General features: G+C 40.7%; 1 protein-coding gene across 1 annotated transcript; it reads right to left on the bottom strand.

Moving 5' to 3' along the window:
• Nucleotide 1: 1 nt before the first annotated feature.
• Nucleotides 2-16,143, bottom strand: ACADL (acyl-CoA dehydrogenase long chain). The gene is made up of 11 exons (XM_059476265.1): nt 15,962-16,143; nt 14,402-14,563; nt 11,781-11,918; nt 11,203-11,367; nt 10,226-10,292; nt 8,864-9,028; nt 8,127-8,228; nt 6,248-6,361; nt 4,057-4,184; nt 2,010-2,096; nt 2-665 (listed from the first exon to the last, which is right to left on the bottom strand). Exons 1-11 carry the CDS (start codon nt 16,033-16,035, stop codon nt 572-574), a joined length of 1,296 nt encoding a protein of 431 aa, XP_059332248.1. The 5' UTR covers nt 16,036-16,143; the 3' UTR covers nt 2-571.
• Between the last annotated feature and the right edge of the window lie 7,500 nt (nt 16,144-23,643).

Raw genomic sequence — 23,643 nt, 5'->3', positions numbered from 1 at the left:
GTGAGATTGCATAGAAATGCTTTATTATGTTTATTTGACCAAAGTAATTAAAATAAGGCATTGCAAGTTAGATGTAAACATAGAGGTCAGCTGCACGGCAGGTGGCTGCTGCACAGTGAGCAGGTGTATGGCAACAACAGCAAGAGTGTCAATTTCTGCTTCTCAAGGGGAAATACAAATTCAAAGTTACATTAATATTTCATTTTATTTGTTATGAATATGGTTTCTCTCGAGATTTCATTCTGAAAAGCAAGGTTTCAATTCAACACAATGGGTTCAAGTCTGAAAGACCAAGAGGCCCAGAGATAAAATTCCCTTTCACAACTGCAGCTCTTGACACCTAGAGAACTACTCTGTATTGTACAAAGACATTTAAATTTTAAGTTCATTGAATATTAGATATCCTGCATGTGAGCACATTGTTATTACTAACATGTGCTTTAAGTGGCACTTCCTTTAAAGAACGTTATACAGCATATTTATTTTACTTACATTCTGATGTCTGATTTTACGCCATATATTAATATAGAAAAGGATTCTGCAAGACTCTGCAAAGTAGTAATCATCTGCCCTACTTGTCACTGACAATGTCTCTAGCAATAAGTTCCTTCATTATTTCATTGGTACCACCATAGATTGGCTGAACACGGGCATCCACAAAAGCTCTGAGGGAAGAAAAAAAAAAACAAGGAAATATTACAAACAATGCCTCGGAATGACCATATATTAAAAAAAAAAAAAAGAAAAAGAGCATTTTATCTTTAGAGATCCCTCTTTTCAAAGTATACTCTTCCCATTGATAAAGTAGCTCTTACTTTCTAAGAGGCCTCAGCTCCCTGGAATATTACAACTTTCCAGGGTGCTGTGTGCCAAACCAGGAACTGGGTCAGCATCTCTTCCCTGTTTGTTTATAGTGTAAAGTCTCCACTATTGCCTCTAATTAAACAAAAAAAACCAAAGCCCTATAAACCCAGACTCCTGCTACTAACTCCACTCCCAATTCTTGTTCCTGGTGACAGCACACAGGATGATGACAGAGCTTTTCCATGTTCATTCTGCTTCCTCACACAGGAGCAATGTGGCATTCTCTGGAAATCTACTTATTACTAGACCTCAGAGACAATAAAACCCTGTGTGGGGAACTACTGAACACACAGACATGCAGGCGTTCAAGGACACCCCAAATTTGCCTTCTTTTAATAAGACAGTGCAGATCACCCACAAATTACACTCCATGAAAACATGGAGGAACAAGGGATTTTTAAAAAGCAACATTTCATACCCAATGTATTTGAAGTTAAAAAAAATCTGAACTTCCTCAGTTAAAAAAAATTAGCTTACTTATGACAACTGCACAGCAGTCCTGTGTTTGCTAGTTCTACTGTCAGATCACCACCTCTTTGATAAAATTAATAAAAACAGCACAAAATCTTCATTTAGTGTGTCACAGCCTGTACACAAACTTCACAGAAAATACATGAGGATATATAAATGCTCCATAAATGTCTCTAAATTCACAAAGTCAGAAAAAATGGGAATGGCAAATTTCTTTGTCTACATACAAATCTCTTAACCTCTTAATTTTCAAAGGTGTAAAAGAGCTGGATGTAGCCGGTTATGCTCTTGATTCAATTACTTGATACTCAGTGGTAGAAAAAACAGGTTTTCTTCACCCACATGCATTTAATTTCAGATAAAACATAAAACTAGCTCCCCTCATTTCTACTTTTTATAGTTTTACTTCTGTTTTTTTAATTCACCTTTTTTTTTCTAAAAAACCAACTTTTGTGAAAAAAAAACCAGACAACAATTCCTGAACAGATCTTCAGTTGTTTGGAGAAACAAAACAAAGCCTGCAGATATCTGTACAGTAATTTCAATTAAACACGATGAGAAAATGAACATAAATCACTACTAAGACTAAATAACTAACACACAGATACAGAGGAAGTGCTTCATTTGACTTTGCTGGTTATCTTTCATCACACAATCTGAAATGTTCCACTTACTTTGCAATTGGATACTCCCACATGTAGCCCCATCCTCCGTGCATCTGCACACACTGGGTAGCAATGCTGTTTTGGAGATCAGAACACCTTCAATGGCCAAAAGGAAATTTGCTGTTAGAAGGACATCATGTTGCAAAACATTACAGAAGATAAACATAACAAGACAAAACCAAAATATTATTGGTAAGAAATAAATACTGCTCAATTGAATGCATTAAAGGCTTGTTTCCTATCTGGGACAGGTTTTGGAGAAGAAAAGTTTTCAAAACAGACAGGCTTGTTTACCTTTCTCACAGGCCAAGAGAATCCTTTTGTGAAGCAAGTTGGTAGTCTCTTTTCTTGCCAAATCACTCAGCTTTGTCAGAAATTAACAACAAACCAGGCTTCCCCCCACCACTGCCATTAGCAACACACCAGGATACTCTCTGAGCATACCCATCACCTGGGCATAATTTATTTTCTGCAATAAACTTTCCCAATAGCTTTTTCTGCAATAGCCTTCAATTCTAAACATACTGTAATTCTCCAACAGCATTGGCTGACTACAAAATATGGATTTATAGCAAAAAAAAAAAAAATCATTTCCAGCTCAAGCTGTTAGAAGACATGAAAAAAACACTTTCTAAGCATACAGCTTTCAGTGGCAACAGAAGAAATGAAAATGAAAAGCTAATTACTTCTCCTGGAATAATGGTCTTTTCCCCCAAACTATCCCCTCATTCATTTAAACCCTTACAGTTTATGATATCAAATGTAATTCTGCAGCTGTGAGTTACTGCAACTCTCTTTCCTAAATATAGTCTCAAATTCAAAATTTTAGGTATGTACCACAATCTGTCACCACAAGAAAAACCAAACCAAAACAACCCTACAGACCTTTTCCAGATATGAAAAAAGACATGCACAAACCAGGTTTTAAACTCCTTCAAAGCTCTAACTCAAGTCATTGACTATACAAAGAGTTTAAAGGAAAATTTGAGACTGGAGAGAATGTCCCAATACATTTGGGAATAAAGCAATTCTACATTCAAGCATTTTCTAGACCATTTAAGTGAGTCTTATGGAAGGGTCACAGGGACACCACTGGGGAGAGAGGAAACCCACAACAAATCATGCTGGTAAACAGCTGTGAAAGTGAGGGATTTTCAAAAGCCTTCTCAGGGAAATTTGTTGAGGAAGTGAGTCTGCATACCTCAGCTGGCATTAGTTGTTTTCTCCTCCTCAAAATGGAATGCCTTTGCTTCTGTACCTGGTACTTCTAGGTAATCACTGCCAGGAATAGCACTCAGAACCCTTCCTTCCATTGTAAATATTTCTGCTCTATACTTATTTTGAAAAGCTTAAAAACTGTGTGTGCATCTTACATAAACTTCTTTGCTTATGTCTCATGTGGGTTTTTTCCTTCTATCTTTGCAACAAGCTATAACTATACAAATTCATGTACCCACTACCTTAGATATTTCTTAGATATTGTTTTGATGGGGTAAAACTAAGTTAACACATGACACCACCAAGTACAGGATGAGGGAGAAGTTCTGGACAATATAGGAAAGCACTGCTCAGTCTCAGTTACAGCAACAGCTGTAGCTAACTATTTCTTCCCAAAACCAGATAGCTTTGAAAACTGGCTGGGCCAAACAGCTATTCTTAAGTAACCTTAACTAAGCAGTACCACAGAGCTTTATATAGATTTAAATTTAGCTCCAAATATTCAAATTTTTCTTTAATAAAAAAAAAACCAACAAAAAAAATTTAAAAAATTTAAAAAATTAAAACCAAAGAAAATTAAAAACCACCTAACAACAAATTGCTAACAATAAAATGCAATTTTTTTGTCTAAATACCAATGGAGCACTTGCCTTCACTTAAAGCTAAAGCAGAGGCATGACCTTGTTATTAATGGAAGCCTATTTTAAAAGTATGCCTTTATTTTGAAATTGATCTGGTTAACCAAACTTAGTTGTCAGTGTAACTCTGATTTTTGCTGCCCACACCACTGGAGTTCAGACCATGCCAGTGCCAGTCCCAGATGACTGTGAGCACATACCAGTACTTGGCCATGGAGGCTGTGGCAGAGTCCAGGCGTTTGTCTGCATGCAGCTGCAAACAGTTGTCCATAAAAGCTCGGCCCACACAAATCTGAGTCTTTATTTCAGCCAATTTGTGCTGTACTGTCTTGTTTTGGAAGAGGATAGAGAGGGGAGAGCAAAGAAATAAAGTGCAGTTAATACTTTAGGTAGAAAATGCAGCATTTTCCAAAAGGATTGCTGTTAGAAATCACTATTTCAAATTTTGGCTCTGTACATCAGAAGACACCAGACAATTATGTATTCACCAGTCCTATTAGACAAAGTTACTGCTCTTTACTTCTCAAGGTCAACTGAAAACACAAATTTAAGAGAAAAAGCACAAGAGAAAGGGAAAACAAATTCCTAGAGAGCACATGGCAGAAGGCCCAGAGCGCTCTGTCACTCGGCTCCCTCTGGCGAGGAATGTCCTTTCACTCTGTAGAGCCATGAACTTTCCCAATTAATAACACTTCACCATCTGCTGAATGCTTTTTCTATGTATTCTTCAGAGTTTAAGCTACATGCAAAGAGACTGAAGCAAAAAAATAAAAGGAATTTTAGAATATCAAAGTTTTTCAGCACCAAGTTCTGTCGTATTGGAAGAGAGGTTTAGATAGAAGAAGTAAAATCCATCATAAGGTTATGTAAAACCAGACCAGGCAGGCATTCAAACATCTTCTTGTAATTCTGGTAGGGAAGGAATAAAAACATCACCCACTAATAGAAGTTCTTTCTTATTTCAGTTCTAGAAATATATATTAAAAAAAAAATCTTGCTTCCCTTGACAAGAAATACACTGGAACAGTGTACTGCTACAAGGAAAGAATTCATTTCAAATGCTGTAATGTGGCATGACTAAATGAATTAGCCCAAGGCAGAGCTCTAATTGGAAAGGATTATTTATAATATGCACACTCAAGTCATCAGCAACAAAAAAGATATGCAGGAATTCATTATTTTGGCAAAAATAATATACTTTATAAAATTTATTGTCTGCCTGCTGGTGGCCTGGCCTAAATAGGGAGATTATTTTGGAGATCTCTGCACAGTGAACTACTACAAATAGGAAGCATCTCCTACCTACATTTAAACAAGTTAAAATACAGTTCTTTTGTGTTTCAGTCACACAGTGAAAATTCCATCTGGAATTATGGATTCCTGAAGGTTAACTTTAAAAACCATGAAGATCATAATTCCCTGAAGGATATCTAGCATTCCAGCCTCTAAAAGTTTCAGCTCTGGTGCTCTTCACAACTAAAGATTTGAGTCTGACAGTCTCAAGACGTGGAAATGGATTTTTTTGCTAATTATTTCAAAAGTATATCAAAAAAGGAAAGAGGCAGCCAACATCTTTAGCCCATATGAGTCAGTTCTATCCTCTAAACCAAACATGCAGGAGCTTGGCCTCCTTCAGCCCTAACAGTTAATGCTGTTGTCAGGAAAATTGTATTATAGCAATCCTGTGGAAAGCAATATCTATTTTATGACTGCAGCTAAAGAGTGTAGGCACAAATATCTCAAAACTCAATTACCTGCCCCCATCAGGAGTGAGCTCTGCCCACAGAGCATCAGCCAGCAGTTTTACACACAGCCACACAAACACCCAGACTGCTGCTGCCTGAGGAATCTCATTACAACATTCATGAAGCACCTCCACAGCACTCAGGCAGCAAGGTCACTCCTGGGAGTCCCCCTCCTCCAGGAACATCCAAAATAATTTTTTTGCAATGCTCTGTGTGCAGAGGAACACAGGACCTGCACAGGCAGCCCCCCAAAAGGATTTTAGGCACAGACAAACAGAGGCAGGTGTGATGGAGTCTGTGATTAGGACCTCTGGCAGTAAAATGCAAGCCTGAGATGAACAAGGGAATCATTCTTCAGCAGCAGCCAGGATACTTCCTGCTATTTCCTCCTAAGAAACAGCACTGCTGGGAGGCTACCTACCCAAGTCATAAAATACATACAATTAAGGCTCTTCTTTAAAATTATTCTTTTTGCATTCCAAAAATGAAAAATAAGCATAGAGGCAAAGAACAGCCCCAGTGAAAGCTTTGAAAATGACCCTTTAAAATCAGCCCAGTGATTTTCATTTGGTCACTACTTCACATGCACAGCCATACAGCAAACACACACAAGAATCTGTACACAAGCAGCTCAGTTCTAACTCACCTGCAAATGTGCAATTGTCTTCCCAAAAGCTTTTCTTTGCCTCACATAATTCCTTGTCTCTTCAAACATGAATTCACAGCTAGCAAGAGCCATATCAGCAATTAGCAGTCTTTCCTTTTGAAACACAAATTCCAGAATGCAGTTGAGCTAGTCCTACATTTCTCCACATCAGATGCACAATTAGGACACAGATGTTCAGTGCTGCTCATTAAGGGAGTGGGAGCAGAAGTCACATAAAACATGAAACCAGACATACTGCATTACTGAAATTAATGAGTTGGACAAATGCCTTGCTGTCTAAAGCTCACTTTTAAGGCTTTACTGGTGTAATGCTCCATTACAATGACTCAAAAAATAGCTACAGATCGACCACAGGAATCTTACTGACTGAAAAATTCACATCAGATTCTGTTTCAATTATTGGCTTCCACTGCTCAGCTAAAACAACAACTGTATTTAACAATTTCAATAGGACAACTCGAGGGGGGGAAAAGCCTACAAAAAAAAGTCTTGTTTTTCCTTCATTGGACAGTGGAAAACAAAAACTAAATGCAAAACAATTTTTTCTGGCAACATTGAAACAGTCTGATGCTTTGCATTGAATCTGTTCATGGGACATCTATTTAAAGCATTAAAAGATTTCCTTTGATCAGGTTTTGTATTTACTCACAGTGTAAAATTAAAAAATACGATCCCTACTAAATGAGGCAACTATGTCATGGCTTTGACAAAGCACAGACACATTCTGGAAAACAACATTGCCTCCTTGTCCTCCAAAATAATTCCCAAACTTCATAAACTGACTTGTAAAGTAGCAAGGTATTTTGGCAGCTAAACAATTTCTTTACTTTGTTGTATGAACAGAATTCCATGTAACTTTAATATGTTTCTACTTGTAGAAGAGTTAGAACAGCAGTGCTTGTTTCTTGAAAGAGAATGCCCAATGAATCAGAGATGTCGAAGCTAAACATAATTTACTAACCAAAGTGCTTCCATACTAGAAGTACACAAGAAATCTGTGGTATGTTTTTTTAATACACTACCCTCAGGTTTTTCAGTAGCTGGGTTGCTGATTAAGAGATCTGTCTTTGAGCTGGTGGGATATCGTTACTTTTAGCAATGCCCAAAGAATTCTACACCTAGCACTGTGTGCTTCAGTTAAAAATCAGCAGTATCAACAAAACATTGCACACAAGGCTGTCAGAGACTGGAAAAGATCGATGTCTTGAGACATTTTGGGATGCATGTGTGGGCAAGGGGCAGGATGGGCCCTGCTCTGCACACCACAGTTCCCAGCAAATCCTGCAGTGTCTGCCAGCTGTGCCACACTGCAGGCAGTGCCCCAGTCTTGCCAAAGCCAGCTCCTGAGTGACCACAGTCCCATCTGGGAGGGTCAGGGTGCCTCTGGGGTTTAAAAGGCTGACCACAAGGGGATGTGTCTTGACCCTACCAGCTTCTAGGAGTCTCTACCTCATCATCACTGGAACTCAGGAGTTGGTAGTTACATGTGTGTTTTTCTGTATTTTTTCTAGCTCTTTTTCCATTTTGGGTCATGTAACATCAGACAGGTTTAAAGGTTGCTAAGTTAAACAGACTAAGTTAATGCTAAGGCATGAGTTTTATGTTAATTGGAGGTCCTTTGTCTAAGTTCATTGATTTTCTACATTTTGCCAGTCAACTTGTATAAATTTGACCTCTTGAGTATATCTGGTCGCTATTTCTCCTGTGAGCTTAACCCATAGAAATGTTTTGGGGTTTTACAAAGGCATCCCGCTTCAGCAACCCAGGTGGCTCACCACAATACCTGAACTTCACAACTAATGACAAAATCTGTGTCTGTGTTCTTCCTGCAGACAGCAAACACTCACATTCCTTTTACCTGAGGCAGCTCTGCCATCAGATAGTAGAAGCCTTTGTTCTCTTTTCCAAGCAAGGCACTGGCTGGCAACCGCACATCTTCAAAAAACAGCTCTGCTGTGTCCTAAGATTTAAAAGGCAACAGTTGAGTCTGACATTCTCATCCCATTAAACTAATTTTTTCCTATTGTTTTCTTGCTACTGTGCACCTTAACTTGAAATCCCAGATTTAGCCTGGAAGGATCCTCCAGAAGTCATTGAGCTTACATCCTACTCAGAGCAGCTCCAGAAAAACAATCAGCTGAGGGCCTTGTCTAGTTAAGCTTTCCAAAGCTCAAAAGATGAAGGCTCCAGACCTCTCTCAGCCCCTGTGCAAGTATCCAACCATTTTCCTGGTGGATCTTTTTTTCCTAATACCTGCTAAGAATTTTCCTTAATGTAACTTGTCTCCTTTGCCACTCTCCTCCTCAAAAAGGATGAGGTCCCAGCACCTCTATAGCTAAATACATCAGTAAATTCCTGTTCTTTCAGGCTTCTTCAGAGCAAATGCATCCAGCTTGCTCAGCCTCTCTTTGCACATCCTATGCTTCAAACCTCCACAGGTAAAATCAGGATCCATTACATTGCATGTTTGTGCTCTGAAGTCTAACAACTAGAACAGAACCATAGTTCCATCTTATATTTATTTAGCAGCTGCCAGGCATTAAGTGGGTTTAGACTTCCTCCAATTCTATAGCATTAGAGGTTGTATGAACTCACTTGAGCTTTCAGGCCAATTTTGTTGAGTTTGCGCCCTTTGATGAAACCTTTTGTTCCATTTTCCACCAGGAAAAGGCTGATGCCGTGAGCAGGGGATCGGGCCTCCCGGTCTGTAACCGCAACCACGATCACCACGTCGCTCATCCAACCATTAGTGATGAACACCTGCAAGAAAAAGGAATTTAGAATAAAGCAAGGTGGATAGAGGTTACAAGAGATCATCTAGTAGCAGGAAGTAAAATTACATTGGCACTTCCAGAGGTGAACTGAAATGCAAGTTCAAGTGTCAAGAAGAATTTCAAGGTTTTGATATAAAGTGTTTAGGAATGAGGCAGACATTAATTTGAGAAGTATTGTGTGACACAAAAGTGTGAACTTAAAGAATGCACAGATCTGTTTCTTCTGTCTGTCCCATGATAAAGAAGGAATACAGTATCAAATGTAGATATTAAATAAATAAACACAGAGGTTCTCTTGTCTAGAAATTAAATTATTTAGGCATAACACTCAAAGCTACCAACAGCTTCTTGTCACAACTGTTTACTATTACCCTGCAGAACAATTCATGAGCTGTCAAATGGATCCATCTTCAATCCAGCAAAAGAAAGCTTTCTGTCCTGTCACTTCAAATGAGTGGCATGGACACCTTTTTAGCACCTATGCATATATATCTGCTTGCACATGCTCTCACCACTGAAACTGTACTAAGAAGTCTCTATTGGACTGTTATCACAGCAGTACAAAATAAAATGAAGACATTTCATAGCTTTCAAAAAAATGGTCTGTTGAACCAACACTCCCACTTCAACATTACTTCTGCCTTCTTATTTTTCATTATGGTAATGAAAAAAACTGCTTTGCCACAGCTTGACAACACAGTGAGAGCATCTGACACATTGTTTTGTTTTTTTCCAAACAAGACCAGCAAGCTCCTGAATAAATATTGCATTGTGGCAGCACAAGTTTTCACTCAGGCCACAGAAGATTTCACAGCAGTACTATATACACTTTATTGTTAAACATCAGTACTGAGAACCATACTGCTCATACTACACAGCACATTTTCCCCCCCTCTCCTTCACAGTTTAAGGGAAAATAAGCCTTTTAATAGGCTTATTTTAAAGCTACAAAAAACAACCTATACAAGCCTGCCTATAAATCAGTTTGTAAATTGCCTGCAACAGACATATCTCATACCTAGAAAAAGAAAAGGTAACTGGACACCTACAACATAACCCAGACAAAAAACCCAAATTAAAAGGATTGGGAGGAGATTCTGAGAGAAGTGTACATCCTGCTGCATTCAGCTAAATGTGTTCAGTTCCTAAAGCCAATGAGTAGTATGTATGTCAGTGCACTTACCTTACTCCCATTAAGAATCCAGTCACTTCCATCTTTTTTTGCATATGTCCGTACTCCCTGCAAGTCACTGAAACAGAATTCAAAAGGTCCTTCAAGAAACCATTCCAGAAGCTGCATTTGTATCTTGGATTCTATGCAGTACCGAATAAGGTAGATTTTATACCATGCAGACATGGGCTCAGTGAGAGAATAGTGAGACACCATGAAACAGGTGAGTAACAGAAGCCACAAGCAGGGTGTGGAAAGGGATGATAAATCTGTGCAGCCATACAGGAGCACCAGGTCCCATTTCCCCATCCCTGCTTGTGGGAGGCGGTGCAATGCAAACACTGACATCAACAGGTCAGCATCCACTTACACAGTACACCTCAGACAACAAATGGCAGATAAAACCAATCCTCTTCACAGGCTCAGTCCTGATCAGGAGGCTCTGTGAAAAGCCACGAGCAACATCTGCCATTTGGAGAAACCTCACACCAGCAGGTTTTGCACTTCACGTGTCCCTCTCTCTCTTGCAAACAGGTCAGATAGCAGCATCCACTCCAACATGTGCTGGGCAAGGAGGGACATTTCTCTGAAAGGATTCAGAGAAAAGAAAAACAAGGTGTTCTGTTCTACAGAAAAGCTAATAGTTAAGCCAAGCCTCCTTTACCAAAGTATGTAATTTCCCACTTTTTTTCTCATGTTGTAAGTATGTTCACATGCAAGCAAGTTGATAACTATAAACTCAGACTGCAGAAGCAAATACAAAGCATATTTGCCCACAGTGGGACAATACAGAAATGGATTCTGAGCTACTATCTTGAAATGACAAACCTGTAATAAAGTAATCTATAACAGGTGTTTTGAGTCTTGCCTATAATGGGGGATAATCTAGTCTGCAAAGTAACTAACCAGGAGGCTCAGAATGTTTTTTTCACTGACAAAGCAACAGACAGCAAATAATGCTGAGACCATTATTTTAGTATTTGGCTTACCTGCCAGCCCCAGGCTCTGTCATGGCAATAGCTCCGATGCACTTGCCTGCAACCATCTGGGGGATGAAGTGTTTAATCTGCTCTTCAGAGCCATAGTTGGCAATGTAGGGCATGACTATATCTGAGTGAAGGCTGAACCCTGGGCCTGTACAGTTAACATACATCCTGGAAAAAAAGGGGAGGGGGGAAGTTCAGGAAAAAATACTAACAAAGACTTGAACACTGAACTTGCACCATTACAACACAAACACAATAGCGAAGAGAACCCCACAACACAGAAGTCTCAGAGATATTTTACCATTATTTACAGAATTTAATTTCACAGCCAAATGGGTACATAACCTACCAGGCTATAAAAAAAGCTTCCCCCAGTCACAAAGCCAATGTTACTCAAACAATGACACAGAATACTTAAAACAGGAGGGATTTACATAGATGTAAACTATCCTTTCCACAGGGAAGATAAGATCATTTTCTGTAAGGAAATGTAGTCCACAATTAGAATAACTTATGAAAAACAAAATACAGTCACAGACAATAAGATCATGGAAATTCTTCCTGAAGCATGCAGTACTCACTGCTCCTCCCAGACAATGGCTGAAGAGAGAATATCTGCTCCAATGCCTCCATGCTTTTCAGCAATAGCAACACCCAGCAAGCCCTGCTGTCCAGCCTTTTCCCAGAGCTCCCTGCTCACTTGGCCATCCTTCTCCCACCTGTGGGATGAACACACAGCCAGGGTCACACACTGAACTCCCCACGTGCTCCTGCTTACCTGCTTCACACCGAACACCAGCAGACAGTGTGAAGGGACACAGAGCTGTCTGTGTCACAGCCAAGAAACAGCGGCTTAACCACACAGCTTCTAATCTGCAAGTCCACAGATGACACTGGCATTGCAGGGACACCAGCTGCACAACAAGTCTGAACTCCTGCTGCCAATGTGTAACCTGACAAGATTTCATTAAGACTTGTTACGATTCTTACACCAGACTGGGATTTAGGCAATTTAGCCCCAGCCATCTGGATAATTACAGAGAGGTCTTTATCCTCCTAACATTCCATTTGTAAATGCACTTTTACCCACATAAAAAATGAGTATCACTGTATTATATTATTTATTATATTATCATTATCATTTTATTATATATGATATATATATTATATTTACTTTATACTATAGTATAGTTCTACTATAGTTCTACTATAGTTCTACTATAGTTCTACTATAGTTCTACTCATCATTATATTTCATCAAAGATTTCAACTCTACCAATGAAAAATGCTTTATCAGAACCAATGATATAATTTAATCAGTTTTGTATAAAAATCTGCCCCTGTGCACTTCTTATGAGTCAGTACTGTATCTTGGTAAATTACTACTTAAAGGTCCTTTCAAGTTTGTGTAAATAGATAGTTGAGGCTTATCTGCTGACAGCTGGCAAACTTTAACACCATAGGAATCACCTATTCCTGGAAAATTAGTGCCTCTTTATGGGATTTGCCAACTCAATAGGGATGGCCATTAATGGTCCAGGTTTTCTCTTTTTAAAATGCTTTTATTTTCTAATGCCACAGTTTAAAAATGATATGGTAAACAGATGATTTCAGAGACATTCCTCTGACACACCTGTGTGCAGCAGAGCCATACCACAGCTATTTACCTGCAGTTAATCAAGTATCTTAAACTACATACAAAACAGAACCATAGAATCACAGAATGGTTTGGATTAGAAGGGACCTTGAAGCTTATCCAGTTCTGACCCCCTCCCATGGGCAGGAACACCTTTCACTAGCCCAGGTTGCTCCAAGCCCCATCCAACCTGGCCTTGAACACTTCAGCAATGGGGCAGCCACAGCTTCTCTGGGCAAACTGTTCCATATTCTGATCTGTGAATCCATAAGCTGATTCACAGAGCTTTTGCTCCTACACTGGAAATCTTAATCTCTTAAATCTTAAATCTCTTTTTACCATCTTCTCTTTCGCCCTGATCCCCACTTTCAGGGACATTGCTGTCTCTCCTTCACCCAGCACCAAAGCTTCTCCTCCTCCCAATATCCAGTTAATGTTCTGTGCCTGAGGCCTCCTTGTTGCCTTGAAAGGTGTGAAAACAGAGGTTCAGAGGCCACTGAAGTGATGCAAGAATTCAAGTTGAACTTGATACAGCCTCACTAAGAAATTGTTGTGTCAGCAAGGTGGCAAATAGGATCTTCAGAAACCTCAAGCAGAGTCAATACAAGTCCACAAAGCTGCCCTGGAAGTCCTTCCAACACAAAATGAGGGAAAACATCTGCTTTTATGGACAGAATATGACTGTACAGTGGAAGAACATACTGCTAAAAGGCTATAGTTTGAGGATTAAAAAAAATCCAAACTGTCACCAACCTTGCTGTAAGCCTCCTGCTGCTCATTCCTGCCCCAGAGCCATGATGTTCCACCCACACAATCGAGGCACCTCAGCTGTTTGTGGATACACACTTCAGCTGTGTCAGGAGCCTCTCATCTAGCAGGGCCATTTCAGAATAAGCCCTTTGCTATCCCTTGCTTACCCTGAGCTAATTTCTTTCATTTTCACCACTATAATGTGATTGCATATGATTAAAATAAGGGCTAAAACCACCCTCCAGCTCTAGTTCAGTGGCATTGCAACACTTCTACTCGGTACAGAAAATGCACATATTTCCACAGAAACAAATAAATAAAGAAATTCAAACAAAGATGTTTTGTGCAAGTTTCTTGGTAATACATAATTCACCTCACCATGCTGTAGGTACTTGCATGTAGCTACAAAATCTACTGCAAGCCAGTAAGAGATGATCAAAGCCTTTTTCAGTGACTATTTTCCAGTAGTGTGGGAACTGAACTGCCCCCCAGCTCTACCCCAAAAACATCTGTGTCACTTAATCCTAGAGGCAGGGAAACTTTGCTGCAACTCTGCAAACTGCATTTATCTGCTTGTGGGCATAAGCTGAGGATGCCCACACTAAAGCTCAAAGGATGCATTCAATTTTGATTATGTGATTTTTCCCCCATGCATGACTTTTATAGGTTTGTTTTCATTTGCCAAATTTGAAATAGAAAGCTTGTAGATAAAAACTAATAATCTTTATATCCTGCTGTGTCAGAAGTAACACCACAGAAAGCATTTTGGGGAAAAATGAATTTTGGCAAACCAAAATGTTTAGGAGGTTATCTTACTCTGCATGAAAAGGCAGCACTTCTTCTTGAAAGAATTTCCTGGCACTCTCCCTGAAGATATCATGATCTGATGAGAAGATCCTCCGAGTGCCTATGTCAGTCAAAGTTTTAGCAGAAGATGGCTCCAGGCGCTTTGTGCCATGCTGTTCGGTCTGCAGAGGACTGGAAAAAGACAAATTCATGCATCTGTTAGGATGCAGGCACCCTATTTGCCTTTCAAAAGGGAGGAAACTCCTGTGTTACTAAACACAGCTCACATACCAACTCTGGCACACCATGAGGTGTAAAGGATACCCATGAGAAATACAAAGAACTGACATACACTGGGCTATTAATGGAGGCAAAACAAGGCTGGTTTGTTCTTAACACTTCAAATAAATTAAAAACAATAATAATACATATATAAGAATAAAATTACCCTAAGGAAAACAAAAGAATACTTCAATCAAAAAACCCCAACCAAACAAAAAAAAAAAAAAAATCAAACAAAAAAACCCAAAAAACTGAAACAATGGTGAATGTCAGTAGTAGAAACCACACAAGGAAAGTATAATTATGAAATAAGAAAGAAGGGGTTAAAACACTTTTGTAGGGGTTGGGAACATCAAGGATGACATACCACTTCAAGGCTGAAATGAAAATTCACTTCTCATATTTGTGCATTGGATTTTTTTTACTTTCTTTTATTGTATTGCTATGAAACATCAGAAACTTCAAGTAGAGAACTGAGTACATGGAAAAGGCATTCACTTTTCCCTTCTCAAACTATTTTGTCAGCCTCAATTCCTCTGCACACCACCTGTGTGTAGTTCTACAGAACTGAGCTGAGCCTGTGCTTATTTACTCTGCTACAGAGACAGAAGTCTCTATTTACTAGCACATGTAGCTACTCAGGCTCTGCCAAGGCAATAATCTCCCTGAAACACAGACTCTACTTCTAATAATATTTGAAAAAAACGAGATACAGCAACTTGCCTGTTGAGTACTTTGAACCCTCAAAGCTAGACACACAGTGACTCAAAACCTCCACCTTATTTTTAAAGCTGCTTAAGACGATGTTGAGTTTTATTTAAGCCCAACCTTTTGTTGAACTGTGTCACACAGGGAAGGGCCTGGCTGCTCCCTTCTTCTCATACTGGGAAGGACAAGCGGCTGGTCAGGGAAGGTGTGATCCCACTCCTGCCCGGGTAACGCGGTGTCCGGGCAAGGTCACTGTCACTGTCACTGTCACCTGCTGCCAGCACGGGACCCGCCGCTCCCGGCAAGTGGAGCAAAGGTCGGCACATCCCGGCCATGGATGTGCCGGGACTCCCGGGGCTCCCCACACACACACAGCGCCCGTAACACTCCCGTTACACCTATACAAACGCACCCACACCCTCCGAGCACACTGAGGTGCGCACACACACCCGCACAGAATGGATATAATAATACGAGATCATACAGCCAGCCCCGAGCAGCCGGCCAAAGCCATTCACCCCGCGGTCTTTACGGAAGCCAAGCTCAGGGGAGCTCCGCCACCCTCACGGCTCGCTGCCCTCCACGGCCGGTCCCGCTCACCTGGGCTGGGCGGAGAAGGGCCGGCAGCCGGCGGCCCTCAGGAGGCCGCGCAGGCGGAGCAGCCGCGTCGCCATCTTACGGGGCAGGGCGGGACAGGACAGGGCGGCACCGCCGCTGCAGCCCGCGAGTTATCCCTGTGCCCGCCCACCTTCGGCTGGAAATCCCTTCCGGGACAGAGGCGGAGTGCCGTGAAACAGCCGTGTAATTAATGTTTTTGTAATGTAGCTTTGCTGTCACGTCGCGGAAGGCAGCGGCGGCAAAGCCGGACGAAGGGTTGTGCGCTGAGGGCGGCTTGGGTGATGGCAGCCGGCGTGAGGGGCGAGGCGCCGGGCCATGGCTCCATCCTCCTCCTCCTTTTTCTTCTTCTTCTTCTTCTTTCCCCTCAGGAAAGGGGGTGTCACCCCTCCTGAGGGAGTATGGAGGGAAGCTGAGGGCTGCCCCTCCCTGGGCCTTTTCACCATTTCGCCTTCGTGGGCCGGCTCCTCCTGCTGTCAGCAGGTTTTGATTGGCACAACCTGCCTTCCAAAATAATTTAGCACACTTTTTGTGGTTTTTTTTTTTTTTTTTTTAGTTTATTTTTAGGGTTTTGTTTGTTTTGGGGGTTGTTTGTTTGTTTTGGTGTGGAGTTTTTGTTTTTGTTTTTTTTGTTTGTTTTTGGGGGGTTTTTTGTGTGTTTTTTTTTTCATTTGTTTGTTTTGTTTTTGGGGATTTTTTGTGGGTTTTTTTGGTTGGTTCTTTTGGCCTTTTCTCTGCGGATTTTTTGGGGGGCTTTTTTGTTGTTTTTGTTGTTTTGGGGTTTTTTTTGTTGTTGTTGTTTGTTTGTTTTTTGGAGGTTTTTTTGTGTGTATGTATTTGGGGGTTTTTTTCTTCTTTGAATCCCGGTTCTCTAAATTAGGTGGTTTACCATTATTGTCAATAGGGGCTCTCCCAGAATGGAGGCGCTGTTCTGAGTGTTACCCATCGCACAGCACCAGTTCACACACTGAAGCAAAGTATTTCTATTTTTTTATTACTCTAGTTTGTGTAAAGTAAGGAGCTGGGTGGTAACCCATAAAAGGCTAGCTCCCCATTCATCTAAGCTTTACACTACTTATATAGACTTTAACAGACAAAGGCATATATTTATTACATAATCTCTTTACTGATCAGCACTCAAGCCCCTATTTGCTAGTTATTTCTCCCATTTCTCATGCAAATTAGTCCTCGTGTGCAGTTCTTCCCTCTGTTTGAGTCTGGAGTCTATTTTGAGTAGGTGGTGGATGATCCAGTGGTCACAATCTCCCATGCCAGAATTACCTTTCCTCCAGTTACTGCAATGCTCATAACTGTACTGACTAACAACTCAAAAAAAATTTCAATATTTTAATCAGTTATTCACTTCTTGGGAGGGACTTCATATCAGAGCAAGCATTTTTTTAGGGAAGAGCAAACCACTGGAAGTGGGGAGAAGGATAAAGATTTAATAGTGTGCTCACAGTTCTTCATCCCTTTGGCTCCTGAGGGTCACCCTGCTGCAGGAGTGACAGAGGATACTCTCCCCTGTTAGCCAATTTGGGAGAGTTTTGAGCCCTAATGGACATCCTTCTCCAAGAAATTACTCATATCAGTTTATTTTACCTACAATACCCTGACCTACAAACTGATAGGTACAACTAGATATGCATAGAGATCTGATAAATAGATTTGATATCTAGAAAATATATCTTACCAATCATCATTAAATATGGGGTTAAAATTATATAGAGTTCTCATAACTGGAGTTTTACATACTTCCCTCACTTCCTGTGCGGTAGTGTGGAACTTTCAGGATTTACTCTCTGGAGTCATAAGATGGCACCAAAAAAAATTGGCAAAAAGGAAGTTTTGAACCTTGATGTTTGTTGAGAAATAAAAAAAAAAAAATGCTGAAAAGGCTCAAAGTGCAAAGCAGACTGGACCAGAAGATATTTTTCAAAACTTCATCATTTTAAACTAATACTTCATTGGGAGTGAATTGCACAAAATCTGTTGAAAGAACGCTTGTGGTTTGGATGGTTTTTTTTATATTGATCCATACTCTGCACCTGTTGTAAAGTTTTTTAACAAAAAAAAAATTTTTTTCAGCTACAGTGTTCCTGCCCCTTAAGCCGGGAGATGGCACTAGGGGAATAGCTATTCCTATGGATGGGCGTGTCTGAAAGCAGCAATGCCTTCCGACCCGGGACGGCGTTTTCGGTGTGACACATCGGCAGTACACAGAGCTGTCTGTATTTGCAGTCAGAACCGGTTGCAGCCTGGACACTTGACCTGTTTTTTTCATTTGGGTCTGATGTCATATTATTATATCAGAGTAGGGAGGAGGGAACCATGCAGGAGCAGTTGAGAGGGAAGAAGTGAAAAGGAGATTGTTGGGGATTACTGAATTTGGATGCCTAGAGGTAAAATGTGGCTGTGTTTGTGAGGTCCTGTCAGGTACAGCCTCCTGGAAAGTGCTTCCCTAAGCTGGTGTTGGCTCCTGGGTAAACCCAACACCTTGTTTATAGATCTCTTAGCAAGCAGGAGGCTGGCAGGGAGATTTGCATTCCCAGGGGTGCCAGCTCAGCCCATTTAGTCTTGGTAGCTTTGCTGTAGCAACAAAATCTGGCAGGACACATCCCATCATCTATGCACTGTAACAGAGCTGAGAGATGGTGGATCTTGTCCTAAGCCACAGAAAAGTAAACCTTTGACACTTGGCATTCTTTGGGGAAGAAGGGTGGCTACAAAAAATGGGACATTAAGAACAACCTTTCCTCTTTTTAATGTGCTTGCAGAAAACAGAGTAGGAGTAGATACTGCCACAGGACAGAGACTGCAAATGCATTGTTGCTCTTACAGATGCTGTTTCCTGTACAGCCCTGACCTGAGGACTTTGTGACATTTGAGCTTTGCTAGACATTGGTTTGGTTGAGCAGTCTCTTTTCAGTCCCTCATTTATGGTTGTTTTTTTCATTATTTCCAGTGTTAGTAAGTCATTGCTACAGCTGGAAAGGATTATCTTCAGTGTCTGCTTTGCTGTGAACCATGTCTAACATGTTTACTACAGTGAGTATCATTTAAAGCATTATCTTGCTGAAAAAAATGCACATGGCCTTGCTAGAGACCAAATTAGCAAATAAAGGAATTGTAGGTTACCTGGAGAGAAAGTGTCCCAAGCTCTGTGGATAAGACAGGTTGAAATGAAAATTGGCTTGGTTTTTGTCAAACTTAATGTTAATCTGAGCAACATGTATTCTCCAGACATGAAGACTGTACAGGTATATTCAGGTAAGAACAGCCATATAAAAATAAATATTTGTTTTTAAGAAGAGAGAATTTTTGCAGTCTTTGATTCCCACTGCAAAGTAAAACAACTTTTAAAGGACTTGATCAAACAAGTCTCATTGTATGCTTTTTTTCTGTCAAATAATTTACCTGCAAGTTTCCATGTGTATCATTAGTCTATTATGTCTGCAGCAGCATCTGTTGCTGTGGAAGGGTGTTCTCCTCCAGGGATAGGCATGCTGGATTTTATTTTGATAACAGACAACTTAATGTGAAAAACTACCAGTTAATGTAACCCTTGGATGCAACTGTCCTAATTTTTCTCAGAGCTTTTTTGTCACGTGCTTGCCTTTGAATGATGTTTGCTGTCTAAGGTACAGATCTGAAGTGGAATATTTGCTTATGGACATGTCCTTCTTGAATGATCAGTCATTGTGGGCAGCTCCCTGACAGCTGCTGCCACCATGTCCCAGCCCTGGGGGTGATTTCTGTCTCTGTATCTGCTCCAACAGCCTGGTCACCTGTGCTCCTCTCTTTTGCCACGTGTGGTGGTGCCACTGTCTGTAAAGCCAAGCTGCAGGATCTGAGCAGAGCCCCAGCAATGGGCAGCACTGCCCCCTCTCAAAAAGCACTTGATTTCCTTTTTAGACTTTCAGTCTGTGTTGCAAAGAGTGAGTCCAACTGTTTGTGTCCAGCATTCATGACATGAATAGCCTAGAGGTTTGGTTTCTGAGTAGGTTATTTAAAGCTGATGTGCTGTCTTTTCTCAAGAAGAATACAGTGCCAATTTAGCATGGGTGCCCATCAGGGGACCTCCATGTTCTTCATCCAGCTTTTCTATGTTGGCATTATAGTGCAAGGAGAGCTGGAATAAGAGGCAGAGCTCTCAGCTTACTTCTGCCTTGATACATGACTCTCTTTAGTGTGCCTTTCATGGGGTCACACCATGTCAGTCATGTGGGCATGAGGTGATGTGACTGAGTGGGCATGGGCCCCTGGTGACCAGCTCTCGTTCCTCCATCCTGGCTGAGCTCCACCACACTGCTCTCACTCTCTGACCACATGTGGCACACAGCTGGAGGGAGAGCCACACACCAGGGAGATCCCACAGCCCTGCAAGCTCCCTGGGTGTGAGCTCCAGCATTAGCTGGGAATCAGCAGGAAGAGGCACATGGGAGTCTCATGAGCTGAGAATGAGACTTGACAGGTCTGAAGGTGATGTTGGCAGGTGATATCTCACCATGGGACAGATTTTGTTGTCCTTGGGTCTTCCAACATGAAACCTCAAACTAATGTGTTTAAAAAGTTAGTAATCTAGGGTGCTGTCCTGAAGGCTGTTCAGGCATCTCTTTGTCTGCTAGTTAGGTAGCTGTCAGCAGCTTTCAGCAGTACCAGTTTGGAGCTTGACTGTATTAATTGCTTAGTAAATTATTTCAAAATCACTTCTACAAAAGCTGAAGGAGAGCAGCAGTTTCAAACACTCCCAGTGAAGATAGAAATTACACAGTGAAGGCCTGGTTTCCTCTGTGGGAAGAATTTATGTCTGATACCAAAGAAGGAAGCTTCAACCACTCAGGTGTTCATCAGTTTGTGTTTACATTAGGGGTAAAAGCTCTCAAAGAGGGCTATGGAGATTTCAAAGAATTTTCAAATGGAAAGAAAATTTGAAGAATTTTCAAAAGAATTTTCAATGAAGTTTGTCTCTTGATGGGTTTTCTCCTGTGTTAATTATCTGCAGACTATTAAAAGATGCACTTGATTTTTAAGCAACCTAAAACAGCAATTTGTGATTATAAAAGGCACATAAAGGCACTGGCTGAATGCAGCAGACATGGATATACTCAAGATGTTGCTGATAGTTAAAAGCATTACATGTAACAGGGCTGCACAAATAAGGCATTATCTCCCAGGAAAGAACTACTGCCTTGATAGTGTAATAAGGATAGTTGTATTAGGAGGAACTTGTACTTCTGTAAGTTTTATTGTATCAGAATCAAAATGAGTGTCATTAAATACTTCTAATAGTGTTTTAAAGCATCTCTGTTCAAGCAATATTGATGCTTACAGTTTCAGACTTCATGTTTGTTATTGGTTTGGTATTGAGAAAGCCACTCATTTGGCTGATTTAATAGAGCTCAAATGGTAAAGACAACACTGAGATCAGCCCTCATGCACTACTTTTTCTTCAGAAGTGCCAAATAGTTTTGAAGCTAGGGTTTCCTAATCCTAAATTCTGTAGCTTTACTGCTCTTTTAACACTTTGGTTTTTGTTGTTGTTGTGGTTTGGGGGGTTTTTTGGGGTTTTTTTTTGGGTTTTTTGTAATGTGCAGAATACATACGTATCATTTCATGCACCAGTCACTGGCTGTTGGATACAGTAGCTCTAATGAGTTACTCAGTATTTCCTTCACTGGTTTTCTGCTGCAATCCAGTTTACATCACCCTCTAGCTAAAAACATTCTCCCCAATTCAGAGTTGGTGGTTGTCTTGGTTTTGGAGACAAATTTCAGGAGAAAACACCCTGGAATGAGTGTTTCCTCTAAAGAGAAAAGGGCTTCAATAACTCCCTTTTCTCCTGCCTATGAGAGTAAATTGATAATTGATATCAGTGGGTGTAAGTGAAAAAAGAGAACTGTTTATTAACAAAAAAGGCTGGAATAAATGCTAGATATGAACTCCTGGAAACTTCCCCTACACCCACAAACACACCCCCACAAGAGAAAAAAAAAAAAAAAAAAAAAAAAAAAAAAAAAAAAAAAAACAACCTCAAAAAATGCCCAGGGAAGAAAAATACTTGGGCTGACGGCTCATGACCCAGAAAACGAAATGGTGACTGGTCTGGGAAGGGGAAGAGGAGTTCACATAACAGCCTGGAGCAGAGCAGGTGGGAAACCTGTTGAATTTCTGGCATGGGTCTCCTCCTCACAGCAGCCAAAGTTGGTGAAATTTAATGTCCTTTCATGTGTTGGTTCAGCTCCTCTGAGATCTTGGGTTCAGGGTGGTCCCTCCAGGCTCTCTGGACAGGCCAAAAAGAAAAATGAGCCAAGCTGAAAACTGTTCAAGGGAAAAAAACCCACAAAGTTGCCAAGAGGATTTCCAGTAGAGCCTCCAGGCTAGGGGAAGGAAAGGGAAAAAACTTCTTGTTTCAAGCTAGCAGAAAAACCCAATCAAACAAAAAGAACAATGCATTGTCCTCTGTCCATGCTGTCCAGAGCACACTGGAGAGAGAGACTGAGCAGAGTCTGTGCCTAGTGTTCCCAGGCTCCAGCCTCACCCTTTGGTTCATCTAAAAGATACCACAGACATTTCTGGGCATAAAGCAGATGATCAGGGAATGAGGTATCATCATAAAATCACCCCAAGACAGTGGTGTGAAAGGAGATTGAGAAGTGTGTGTTTAAGCTCATGGTATGGACTCATTCCCATGTTTTGCAATGATTGTGTTAGATACTGAGACTGATAGCTGTTTATCAGCTGTGGCTGGCCCTATTAGTCCAGGCATGTAGCAAAGTATGTTTTCTTATCCCCTATTTAGCAAGAGCTTGAGAGAGAATTTGTCTCTGTCTAAGAAAGTAGCACCAAATTTGGCAGGAAGAACATGATGGAAGCTACCACCAAACTGTGTAAATTAATGTAATGGCTTTAATCTACCCTGAGGGAGGAAGGATTTCTTTAACAGGTGCTTGCTGCTTTCAAGAACAAGAATTAGGCAAGCAACTCCCTTGCCCAGGGATAGGTATTGAGCTCACAGAATGTAGGAAGGCATGCTGAGGTGGCTGTTGAATTGTTGAGTATATTCCTGCCGTGGTAAGTAGCAAGGCTCCTTTGTGATTGTGGGGTAGCTACTGGCCTGCCTTCCTTGCATGCCTTGTTTCACAGCCTTAGCAGACTTGCTAAGAAGGTAAACAAGTCCTGCTCTTATGAAAACATGTTCTTACTGTGGCTTCATACCATTTCCATGTTCAATTAACTGCTGGTTTTTATCCTTTCAGAGGTGAACAAGAGGTACAAGAAGAGCATCAACCTTTGCTCTGAAGATCAGGTACACTCCTGGATGACTTAAGGGACAGACCAGAAGAAACCTTTTCAGTTAAGCAAAGGCAGAAGTGTTTTATTTGTTATTTTCTAAAAACTGACTTAGCTTTTGAAATAGACAGGATGGTTACAGATGAGATACTCTGAATTGAAACCACTTTTTAAACTAATGAAGCAGTTAATAAGCACTGTCATTTGCATGAAGGAGAACAACTTAAAAATTAGTAGTGTTCAGTATAGCATGGAGTAAAAAATATGTCTGTTTTTGTGTCAAAGGAGCCAAAGAAAATGCCTTCCTGAGCAAATAGTCTGGAGAGCTGATACCTAGAAATATAAAAGAGAAAACTGATTTTGGTTTTGTGTCT

Source organism: Ammospiza nelsoni, chromosome 7, assembly GCF_027579445.1.
Source record: "Ammospiza nelsoni isolate bAmmNel1 chromosome 7, bAmmNel1.pri, whole genome shotgun sequence".
NCBI lineage: Eukaryota > Metazoa > Chordata > Aves > Passeriformes > Passerellidae > Ammospiza > Ammospiza nelsoni.
Note: the sequence above shows the minus strand (reverse complement) of the source record. Positions and strands in the feature narration are given on the sequence as shown.